Raw genomic sequence first — 13,012 nt, forward strand, 5'->3', positions numbered from 1 at the left:
CTTTTCCCCTCTCCTGAGGCAACCTCTTCTACAAGAGAACAACTTTGGTTATTAATAAGTTTGTGCTGATATTCCTGTATTCAATAAGAGATTGTTTGGCATATGCTTAGCATAGTGTCTGGCACACAGTAGGTGCTTAGGTGCTTAATACATGTTTAATTCTATTCCCTCCTCTATATTGTATGTTTATTTCCTTGTATACATTTTGTTTTTCTTGGACAATGCTGTTTTTTATCTTTATCATTATAAGAGTCAGGTATTTAATAAGTGTGTGTTACATCTATTTGGGACTCCCTAGTGGTCATTTTTGCTCTTCTGGATTTTTACTGAATTTCAAGTTATTATAAAATTTGCTTTGGATAAGTAGATTAGAAAAATGCCCAAGAATGAAAAGGAATCCTGAGAGACCATGCATTTGTAAAACAGTTATTTTATGGATTGATAGGATTCATTTGATTCAAACCTAGAAGGCATATTAGAAATCATATTTTAACCTATTTTTAGAAGAGTAAAGTAAGACCTAATGGTCTGGTAACTTTTTTCTAGTCACATAAGATAGTAAGCAATTGAACAAACATTTCAGAAGCTCTTTCTTTTGGGCAAGGCACTGCCACCAGAAACTGAGAGGGACTAAGATTTTACCGATATGATAGTTCTAAAACCATTGCTCTTTACTGACCATCATTTGTTCTTTCCCTCATCAATTATGTAACTTCTTGTAAAAGGAGCTTTGTTTTTTACTAAGTGAATGCTTTGGATTTCAGTAAGCAAGCACAAAAATACTTCTATAAGAAGGTGATGGTCTTAATGATAGCGTATAAATGGGATGTGAAGAAAATGATGTTTTGAAGTGAAAGGATGGATTTAGGACTTTAGAAATATTTGAGTACTCCTGTGAGTTTGTGTTATAGTTCCTGGATGGTTTTAAGAGAAGACTAGAGAGACTTAGAAATCAAAGTTTATTACAGTCTTCAACTGTAATATGAAGGTATTGGGTTAAATAAATCCTAAATTGGTCCAACTATAACTAATAACCTAGGACCAGATAAGGAGACACAGTAATGGGTAGTACATTTGAAACTGTTAGTACTAATCCAATTCTTATCCAAAGCTGACCTTAGGTTTTTGTAACTTTGACCAGGGGAATCCTAAACATACTTACTGTTCTGGGAAAGTGAAGGCCACAGAACCACCCAGATTAGATAGAAGAAATATTACTTGAGTTGTTTTGAGTTTATTTGGGAGCAGCATAGGAATTAGCCTTTAGCAGGTGCATTTGAATGCTTTTGCTGTCTCCAGGAAGATCTTTACCTTTCTGCCTTTTCTAGCTAGTTCAGAGGGAGGAGATGGAAGTACAAGACTGGATTTGTATGTTCATTTACACACATTGTTTTGGGAGCTTGAACTGGTTTATCCAGTAACCACAGGGCTTTGGTCTATTAACTGTGAGAGGTAAGCTGGCTTGTGGCCAGAAATACTGGGGAGTGGATTGCTATATGAAGCTGGGCTCTGAGGAACATTTGCAGTTCTAGATTTGGTGGTATGATAACTTTAAGTAGCATATTAGAGGGAACATGACATCAACAATTTTAGTTCAGGCACTGTTACATTTGTGTCTGCCAGCTGGCACCAACTATTACTTTACTAATATCATCAGATGTATATAGTGAGCTGTTCAGGAATTCCCTTGTCCTTTTTTCCTGATAGTCTAACAGGTAGTATTGTTTTATACTATGTGAGATTGCCTTGCCTTCCTTCACTTGTCTAAAGTACTGGAAAGAACAGAGGATATAAGAGTCAGAGAGGCCATGTAGAGGCAGCTAAGTAGCAAAGTGGATGGAGTGCCAGGCCAGACCTGGAGTCAGGAAGATTCATTATTCTGAGTTCAAATGTGGCCTTAGACATTTAATTAGGTGTATGACTTTAAGTCATATTATCCTGTTTGACTCAGTTTCTTCATCTGTAAAATGAATTGAAGTGACAAACCACTCCAGTATCTCTGCCAAGACCCCAAAAATCAGTCAGGAAGAGTCAGAAATTATAGAAATGACTGCTTGCTGGAATTCAGGCTTTGCTACTTAACTGACTTAACAGATAAAGATTTAGATTTGAACCCAGATCTTACTGATTCCAAACCTTGGCTGAGACATTTATTAGTTGTGGGACCCTGGCAAGTCACAACTTTTCTGAGCCTCAGTTTCTTCTTCCTCTGTAAAAATGAGGATAATAATTATATCTACTTTATGAAATTGATGTGAGGACCAAATAAGGTGATTTATATAAAATGCTTTACAAACCTTAAAGTGTTGTGTATGTAAGTGTAAGCAGGCTGTTATAACTACTGCTATTAACCTTTGTAACCCTGAGTAAGTCAGTTCACCCCTGGACCTCAGAGTCTTCAACGTTAATATGAAGGGATTGGATTAAATAAATCCCAAAATATTAGTTAGCTTCCAGGTCTCTGAATTCTTTCCCATCACAAAGGCATTCAAATCATTCTGAAATTTTAGCACTTTACCAAATTATACCTTTGTTATTATTTTTTGGTATGCCTCTGGCAGAGAATAAATCCCAGGAGTTCATTTAGCCTCCTTCTTGATATGCATGAGTGAGTATATCCTCTAGAGTAGTTCTAGATTTTAGGAAGTAAGCCTCTTCCTGATATCAGACACAGCTCCTCATGTAGTGTTATTCTTGCTACTTCCTTGAGATCTGAATGCCCTTCTGAGGTGCTGTTAAATAAATCAATACTTTGTGTGGTTTATATTGCATATCCTGTCTTAAATGATTTATGTGCTACTCAGGGAAGATAGGCATATCATTTATGGTTGATTAAATAAACATGATCCTTTACCAAAATTGGGCATAAGTTTTTTCATTAAGAATATACCCGTTTAGGGGCAGCTAGGTGGCATAGTGGATAAAGCACCGACCCTGGAGTCAGGAGTACCCGGGTTCAAATCTGGTCTCAGACACTTAATAATTACCTAGCTGTGTGGCCTTGGGCAAGCCACTTAACCCCGTTTGCCTTGGGAAAAAACCCTAAAAATAAAGAATATACCCGTTTATAGCATTGCTTCTATGAGAAAATCAGATTCAGCCTCTATTTTTTTCAACATACCTAAGTTTGAGACTTAGCTGATCTATATAAATGTCATGGCCTTCACAGAGAACTTCCATCATGGAATAATTAATAGCGTAAGCACAGACGAGAGTAGAAGAGATGAAAGAAACTCAGAATGCATGCATCATACTTTGTGTAATCACAGGAATGCATGCCTCCGTTTATGATCTATGTCCAGAAATTCAGTTTCCCCAGTTTTAAAAAATATTTTTAAAAATGATTATTCTTAACATTCTTTTCTTTTTAAATTTTGAGTTCCAGATTTTCCCTTCCTTCTACTCCCTCCTTCATCTAGTGAATAGGCAGGTGATATATCAGTTATACATGTGAAATCTTGCAAAACATTTCCATGTTAGACATATTTTTTTTTGACAAGGCAGTGGAATTAACTGACTTGCCCAAGGTCACACAACTAAGTATTAATTGCCTGAGACCAGATTTGAATTCAGGTCCTCCTGATTCCAGGATCTTTGGCATCACTTAGCCTGCTCCCAGAAATACTATTTTTAGGAGCAAGAAAAATTAAGAGAAAGCTATAGTTCAGTTTACACTTGGAGTTCATCAGTTCTTTATCTGGAGATAGATAATAACATTTTTCTTCATGAGTCCTTTGGAATTGTCTTGGATTATTGTATTGATCAGAAAAGTCAAGTCTTGGACAGTCATCATTACAAAATTATTGTTACTGTGCACAATGATCTCCCGGTTCTTCTTGCTTTACCTTTTCCCTCTTCAGTTACATGCAGAGATAGTTTTCAACATTCATTGTTTTGCAAGCTTTTGAGTTCATATTTTTCTGCTTTTCTCTCTCCTTCCATGGCAGTGATCAATCTGATTTAGGTTGCATGTGTAGAATTGTTCTCACTTCACTTTGCAATAATTCATATGGGTCTTGAGATGTTTTTTTCCTGAAACCACCCCTTTGTCAATGGTACCTCCATCACAATCATGTCACAATTTTTCAGCATTTCCCCAATTGTGTAACCCCTTGATTTCTAGTTCTTGGCCACCACAAAAAAAGAGTTGTTATAAATATTTTTGTAATTCTTTTTCTTTTATCTCTTTGAGAAATAGATTTGGTAGTAATATTGCTATTCAAAAGGTTTTGCACAGTTTTATAATCCTTTGAATATAGTTCCAATTTGTTCTCTAGAATGTTTGGACCAGTTCACTATGCCACCAGGACTTCATTAGTGTACCTAATTTTCCCTCAGGTATGAGATGGTTCCTAAGAGTTGCTTTAATTTGTCTTTCTCTAATAGTGATTTAGAGCATTTTTTTCCATAATATTGATACTCAACTTTGATTTCTTATTCTGAAAACTGTCTGTATCTTTTCACCAGTTATCAGTTGGGGAATGGTTCTTATTTTATAATTGACTTAGAGCTATACCCAGCATATATTTGAGAAATGAGACCTTTGTCAGAGAAACTTGATGTAAATTTTTTTTTGTATTGTTTCATTGTCTGTGGTACCTTTTAGCAAAATATAATGTCCCTGATTATCCTTTTAAGGTCCATTTTAACTTTTGCTTTATATGAGCAATTTCTACCTGCTTTTTTTTTAGTTAAGCTGATACACATTAGATTCTGCTTTCTGCTCCAGCCCATTATTTTAACTTTTTTGAGTTTGTCTTTTGTAAGCAATATATTATTGAATTCTAATTCCTTCTACTATCTGCTTCCATTTTATAGGTGAGCTCATCTCATTCACATTCACAGTTATGATTTCCCACCATCCCATTTTCTTCTGTTTCTATCTCTATCTTGTCCCTCCTCAAAACAATCTATTTTGCTTCTAACCATTACTCTTCTTTTCTTTTCTTTTTTTTAATTGATATTTTATTTTTCCAAATATATGTCATGGAAGTTTTTCAACTTTTATCCATATACAGATGTATATTTTTTAAGTTACATAATTTCCTTCCACCCTCCCTTCTCTTTCCCCTTCCCTTCAGTGGCAAATAGTCAGGTGAATGTTGTACGTACACATTTGTCCTAAACATGTTTACAGATTTATTTTCAGTATGAGGAATTAGGATTAAGGGGAAGAAATACAAAAGAGAAATATTTTTAAAAATGAATGTAATGTTCATCAGATTCTGAAGGGATTTTGTTTTGTTTTTCTTCCTCTGGATGGGGGGATAGCATTGTCCATAGTTGGTATAGTAGAGTTGTCCTAACTCTCTTAACTGTTGAGAGGAACTGCATCCATCAAGGTTGATCAATTCACAGTGTTATTGTTAATGTGTAGAATGTTCTCTTGGTTCTGCTCCCTTTGCTCATTATCATTATCAAGCCATTCTATGCTTCTTTAAAGTCTGACCATTTATGGTTTCTTATAGAACAGTAGTATTCCATAACATTCATATGCCATAATTTATTCAACCATTCCCCAATTGATGGGCATCTCCTCAATTTCCCAGTCTTTGTCATTACAAAAAGAGCTGCTATGAATATTTTGGAACATGTGGAACTTTTCTCATTTTTTATGATTTCTTCTGGTTATACGCCTAGTATTGATATTGCTAGGTCAAGGGATATGATAAGTTTTATTGCTCTTTGGGCATAGTTCCATATTGCTCTCCAGAGTGGTTAGATCAGTTCACAATTCCACCAGCAATGCATCAATGTCCCAATCCTCCTACAACCTCTCCAATATTGACTTATTTTCCCTTTTTATCATCTTAGCCAATTTCTTTATTTGAAAACTGTCTTCATATCCTTTGAAATCTTATAAATTTGATTCATTTCTCAATATATTTTAGAAATGAGAACTTTATCAGAGTCCCTAGCTGTGAAAATTGTTTCTCAGCTTTTCTGTTTTCCTTCTCATTTTAGCACCTTTGATTTTTTTGTGCAAAAATTTATTTAATATAGTCAAAATCATTCATTTTTTATTTTTCTTGCTTGATCATAAATTTCTCTCCTATATATCTGATAGAGTATCATACTTTATGTCTAAATCCTGTACCTATTTTGACCTTATTTTGGTTTATGGTATGAAATATATGGTCTATGCCTGGTTTTTACCATAATTTTTTCAGTTTTCCCAACTATTTTTGTCAAATAGTGAGTTTTTATCCCAGAAGCTAATAACTTTGGGCTTGTCAAACAGTAGATTACTGTAGTCAGTTGCTACTGTTTCTTTTGAACCTATCCTAATCCACTGATCCATTACTTTCTTAACCAGTACCAGTTTTGATGACCAGTTTTAGTTATGGTAGAGCTAGGCCATCTTCCTTTACATTTTTCTTTATCAGTTCCCTTGATGTTCTTGACCTTTTATTGCTCTAGATGAATGTTGTTACTATTTTTTTCTAGCTCAGTAAAATAATTATTTGGTAGTTTGATTAGTATGGCACTAAATAAGTAATTTATTTTGGGTAGAATTATCACTTTTATTATATTAGCTTGACCTAACTATGAGCAATTGACATTTTTCTGTTTAGATCTGACTTTATTTGGGTGAGAAGTGCTTTGTAATTGTATTCATACAGTTTCTGTGTTTGACTTGGAGGTAGATTCCCAAGTATTTAATGTTGTCTACAGTTACTTTCAATGGAATTTTTCTATCTCTTGCTCTTGGGCTTTATTGTTAATATATAAAAATGTTGATGATTTATGTGGGTTTATTTTATATCCTGCTTCTTTGCTGAATTTGTTAATTGTTTCATGTAGTTTTTAAAATGATTTTCTTGAGTTATTGAAGTATACCATCATGTCATCTGCAAAGAGTGAAAGCTTTACTTCCTCATTGCCAATTCTGGTTCTTCAATTTCTTTTTCTTCTGTTATTACTAAAGCTATCATTTCCAATACTGTATTAAATAGTAATGGTGATAATGTTGCCTTTTCTTTTATCACCATCACCTTTTTTTGAAATTTGCTTTTTTTGCAAGCCAGTCGGGGGTTAAATGACTTGCCCAAGTGTCTGACCCTAGATTTCAACTCAGATCCTCCTTATTCCTGAGCCAGTACCATTGTGCCACCTAACTGCTCTTTATTCCTTTGTTTCTTATCCCTTGCCTCTCCTATTTCTCTATTGTGTAAGTTGCACTTCTGTACACAAATGAGAGTATGTATTTATTTACTTTACTCTTTGAAATAATTTCAGTGAGGTTGAGTTTCAAAAGCAAGCTCTTCTTTCATTTCTCTTTTATATGAGATTTTCTCCCCATTCTACTCTCCCTTTTCCTTCTTCTAGTGCATTCCTCTTTTATACCCATTTCTTTTTGTGGGGTGGAGCACCTTCCAGTGTAATTAACTCATATCTATGCCTTTTATCTATGTAAACTCCTTTTAACTGCTCTAATAAGGGTAAAGTTCTTAGGAGTTACAAGTATATCTTACTATATAGAAATGTAAAGTTGAGACCCTTATAATTATAGCATCTTAGTGTTTTTTTTCTCAGTAAAGAATTTATTCATTTTTTAAAAGTTTTTAAATTTATTTTAACTTCCAATGCAAAATAAAAATTGTAATATACATATCAGAACATGAGAGGATACAGCATATAACAATAAATTTCCATGAAAAGAAATACTACCTTTTGTTTTCCTTTTTTGTTTGTTTGGGGGTTTTTTTTGGCAAGGGTTAAGTGACTTGCCCAAGGTCACACAGCTAGGTAATTATTAAGTGCCTGAGGCCTGATTTGATCTCGGGTACTCCTTACTGCAGGGCTGGTGCTCTGCCCACTGCACCACCTAGTTACCCCTACCCCCTACCCTTTGTTTTCAAAACTTTCTAGTTTTCCTTTGATTACTTGTAGATTTTTGGTAGGATTTCCTTTGGTTCTCTGCTGTGTACTTTTTACTTTGCTTTCTTCCTCTCTCCTAAGAAGACTACAGTTATACCTATATTCACATATACACTCATACATGTGTATATATATATATATATACATATATATATATATGTATATATATATATACATATATATATGTATGTATGTATGTATAAGATTATACTGTGCTTATTTCCACTTCATGTTAACCTTTTTATGCTTCTCTTGAGTTTTCTCTTTGAATGTCAGATTTTTTTTAGCTCTGGTCTTTTCATCTGGAAAACTTGAAAATCTCTGTTTCATTAAAAATCTATCCCTTACCCCCTCCATCCCTCTCCCCCTCAAAGACTTATACTCATTTTTCTACATAGGTAATTATTGGTTTTAATGCTTGTTCCTTTGCCTTCTGCATTTTTCATGTGAAAGCTGCTAAATCTTGTGTGATCCAGGCTGTGGATTCACAAATACTAAAAAATTTTTTTTCTGACAACTTGAATTATTTTTTCTTTCACCTAGGAGCTCTGAAATTTGGCTATTATATTCCTCAGAGTTTACATTTTGGAATTTCTTTCAAGAGTTGATTGGCAGTCTTTCTTTTTCTGTTTTTTCCCTTTGGATCTAACATACAGAGGTGATTTTCCTTGATAATTTTTTGAAAATTATCTAAGTTATGATTTTGATCATGGTAGTTCAATAATTCTTTTTTTCTTTTCTCTTTTCTTTTCTTTTTTTTCTTTTTTTTCTTTTTTCTTTTTTTTTGCAAGGCAATGGGGTTAAGTGGCTTGCCCAGGGCCACACAGCTAGGTAATTATTAAGTGTCTGAGACCAGATTTGAAGTCAGGTACTCCTGACTCCAGGGCTGGTGCTCTATCCACTGGGTCACCTAGCCGCCCCTAGTTCAATAATTCTTAAATTTTTTTTCATCTTGATCTATTTTCTAGGTCAGTTGTTTTTCCAATGAGATAGATCACATTTTCTTCTAATTTTCATTCTTTTGACTTTGTTTTCTTGTTTCTAGTCATTAGCTTCCACTTTCCCAGTTATAATTTTAAAGGTGAATTTTTGTTCCCCCCACCACCACCATTTGGCAAATTCTGCTTTTAAGCAGTTCTTTTCTCCCTTGAATTTTTGTGCCTCTTTTACCATTGAAGTGTTGTTTTTTTTATTATGCTGTTAATTCTCTTTTCATAATCTTCTTGTATCACTCTCATTTCTTTTCCCAATTTTTCCTTGACCACTTTTTTTTTAGACTTTTTTTTTAGACTTTTGCAAGGCAAATGGGGTTAAGTGACTTGCCCAATGCCACATAGCTAGGTAATTATTAAGTGTCTGAGGCCGGATTTGAAGTCAGGTACTCCCGACTCCAGGGCTGATGCTCTATTCACTGCACCACCTAGGTGCCTTCCTCTACCACTTTTAACTCCAACTCTTCCAAGAATTCTTGTTGGGTTTGGGACCCATTGAAGTTTTTCTTTGAGGCTTTGTAACTGTTTTCCTGTTGTTGTCTTCTTCTGAGTTTATGTTTAGGACTTCCCCATCGCTGTAGTAACCTTTTTATTGTTGTTTGTTCATTTTTCTAGTCTTATTTCTTGACTTAGAATTTTATGTTAAACTTAGGCTCTGCTTACCTGAAGGTGGGGAGGCACCATGCAGCTATTTACAGAGCTTATTGGGGGGCGGGGATCTATCAGTTTTGAGTTCTTCCAAGATGTTGTGTTTCTGAGAGAGGGTGTGCTTGCTGTTCGCCTGTTCTGTACTCTGGTCCATAACTAGGAAGGGCCCTGGTCTCCTGAAACCACAAGCAGTAGTGTTTTCTTTACCTTGGAACTGTGACCCAGGACCCTGGTCCATTCTGACCAAGCACCAGTGCTCCTCTCTGCCCTACTAGAATTATGAATATTCAGATGCCAATCCATGCTAGCTGTACTGGTTACCCAGAAAGGGTCCCCGTAATCTTTTTTTGACCAGTTTTGGGATCTCCATAAACTACTGCTGAGTCACTATTGCTAGCACCACATATCTGGGCTTTCCAGTACTTTTACTAAGTAAATGAATCATGAATCTGAGTCCACATTCCAAGCTTGAGTTTGCACAGCATGATGTGAATAGATTCAGTATATTTTCTTAATCCAAACTCAGAAATTTTGGGAAATACTGAGTCCCCAGGCTTTTAAGTTTTCAGGTTTAGGTAGAATGGTAGATCAAGCACCAGATCTGGAGTCTGGAAGACCTGAGTTCAAATTTGTCCTCAAACATTTACCTGAACAAGTCACTTAACTTCTGTTTGCTGCAGTTGCCTCATCTGTAAAGGGATAATAATAATAATAATAATAATAATAATAATAATAATAATAATAGTAATAATAATAATAATAATAATTTCTCCCTGTTGTTGTGAGGATCAGAGACTATATGTATAGTCCTTAGCCCAGCATCTGACCCACAACAAGCTCTGTTATAAATATTATTATTATTACTTTCTATCTTTTATAGTTGGTATTGTACTTCTTGTCTGAAGGAAATTAAAGCTGAAAGAGGTCTCAAAAACCATTTTGCTCTTACAATTTACAGATGAAGTGAGGACCCACTAAGGAAAATGATTTTCCCAAAGTCATGCAGTTAAATAAGTATGAGGGTTGGAATTTATGTCCAGGTCTCCTAAGTTGGTTATTCTCTACTTGTGCTCTGCACCTCAAATAGGTTTTAGTTTCTTAGATTGCCAGAAGGAATCTTCCTGGACTCTCTAGTCAAGTCTCCCAACTGTTTTATTTATCTTTTCTGCATTCAGTTCTACTGATGAGTAAGGGCAGGACACTCAGAGTGAAGGAAAAGGGAACAATCTCTGAACTCCCAGAGGGTCAACTACACTGGCTACTCTTTCTCCTTTGTCTCTTCTCTCAAACCTTTTAATTTTTGGTTTTCTTCTCCCTTCTCTTTTCAACTCCTTACCCCCACATTATGAGAGACTAAACAATAACTGATGTACATTGTTATATAAAGTGTTTTATATCTATTACTTTTTAGTCTCACAACAACCACTGAAGTAGGTAGTGAAAGTTATATTACTTTAATTGTACAGAAGAGGAAACTGAATTCAAGGAAAATGAAGGGATTTATCCACAGTTTTTAAGTGTCAGAACTAGGATTAGGACCTGGGTCTCCTGACTTCAGGTCTAGCATTCTTTCCATTATGCCCCATTCAAGCTGGGCTATGAACTTTCCATAGCAACTTGAATTGGGGGCAGTCCAAATATGACTCCAGGCAGCTATTTGCTCCAGAAGCACAACTAGACATAGGCAGTGGTTATAGTAGTTTCCTGAGAAGGAAAGGGGATGGGGGGGTAAGTAAAATGAGAATTTTGAGAAAATTAGTAAGAAAAGGTTTCTTGTCCTTTCTTATCAGTGAATGTGTTTGTAAGTGAATGTGTTAGTAAGCATGCTTGCAAATTCTTTAGGGTATGCAGTTTGTATTACCTGATATCTCTACTATCTCATGTCTGATCCTTTAAAATTGGTTTCCTGTGTTTTGTCTTTTGTTTTTGTTTTTGTTTTTGTTTTTGTTTTTGTTTTTGTTTTTAATTTAAGGAGGAGCCAAAAAAGGTTTGCTTCACATATGACCTGTTCCTGAATCTGGAGGGAAATCCACCTGTGAATCATCTTCGTTGTGAGAAACTGACTTTCAACAACCCCACCAAGGAATTCAGATCCAAGCTTCTGAGGGCAGGAGGGGTGAGTGCCCAAGGGGCTGGCTTTGAAACTTTTTCATGTTGCCAGGGAAGAGGCACCTGGTACTATGTGAAATAGAAACTCGCCTAAGGCTGAAGTCTGTGCATGCTACATAATAAAGTTGGTTTTCTGTTGATATTAAAACCCTGCCTTTCCTGGCTGTCAGAGGGTGCCATCTACATTCCTCTTACCTTACTGGCTCCTCTCAGAACTTTAGCACTAGATTGTTAGGGTTAGAAAAGTCTTAAAAATCATATAGTTTGACCTCTTCCCCTCTTCCCAGTTGAAGCTGAGAGATAGCAGCTTATTTGCCATGGCAAAATAGTGAGGTAATGGCTGATCCTGGTGACTGTATAGGACTTATCTAGGACATTCTCTAGATGATGGGTTCAAATGTTAGTATAGTCAACTCTGGATTTTTTTAGGAGCTGATTATCTAATTGGTGGATTATTGATGCTCTTTGTCTCCCCCCTCACCTTTCTGGCTGCCTGCTGTTAAAATACTGCCAATGAATGGGATGGATGAAGAGAGAGAAGGTGAGAGGCCTGTCAGTTACTTTCCTAAGTCCATTGGCTTAGAGGTTCCTAGTTGAGGCAGTTTCTTGGATCTGTGTTCAATTTTAGGATGTTCCAAGTGGCTTCTCTGTGTGTTTTGCTGAGTTATCTATGTCCTTAGATTGTGTCAAAAGCTTCTAATGACAGCTGTGTTTCATATTGGTGAGCTGTGAGAAGTGTCATGATTGCTTTGGCTTACCTTCTTGGTTTGCACGCCTCTGTCCTGCATGGAAGAATTGGTGATGCTGCTATGGGGAAGGGAAATATTGAAAGAGAGATATGCTGTGTTTCCAGGTTTTAGACCTTCAGGCTACAAGTTTGACTTAGAAGTCATAAAAGAACAGATGTCTTAGAAACCTTGTTTGACTGTGGCTGAAGATCTCAGAAGGTGTTTGGGGATTTGAATGTTTGAAGGGCTAAAAAACAGTGCCCAAAATGAATGAATGTCTAGGAATCGGAAAGAAATGAATCCTCTGGTCTTTGAGAGGATTTTTCACACTGCTCTTTTTTCTCTTCATTTTTTTAGGGGTTTAATTATTAATATATTATGAAAATGTTTCAAATCTAACACATAATAAAAGTCTTGATAGCAGAGAGACTGGAAGAGAGGACTGGTGGACAACTGGAGAAGGAGGGATGAAATGATGGAGGGGCAAAGGGGAAAGTGACTGGGAGTAGAGAATGGAGTGATGGAGAAGGAGGGGGATTGAGAGAACTGTAATTTCCCATCAACAAGAGAAACTTAAAACTAGCTTGCTGGTCAGGAGGGCTGCTCATTTGGGAAGACTCTGGGCTTGAGAATGAGAGGTCCTCATGTTCATTG

The 13,012-nt window shown here is 35.9% G+C and overlaps 1 protein-coding gene across 1 annotated transcript in view; it reads left to right on the top strand.

Moving 5' to 3' along the window:
• Nucleotides 1–13,012, top strand: part of MLLT1 (MLLT1 super elongation complex subunit) — a 114,532-nt gene that overhangs the window by 58,259 nt on the left and 43,261 nt on the right. The window contains exon 4 of the mRNA XM_074202172.1: nt 11,494–11,637. Within this exon, the coding sequence (XP_074058273.1) occupies nt 11,494–11,637 (144 nt within the window). The remainder of the gene's footprint in view (nt 1–11,493; nt 11,638–13,012) is intronic.

The sequence above is a fragment of the Macrotis lagotis genome, chromosome X, assembly GCF_037893015.1.
Source record: "Macrotis lagotis isolate mMagLag1 chromosome X, bilby.v1.9.chrom.fasta, whole genome shotgun sequence".
NCBI classification, from domain to species: domain Eukaryota; kingdom Metazoa; phylum Chordata; class Mammalia; order Peramelemorphia; family Peramelidae; genus Macrotis; species Macrotis lagotis.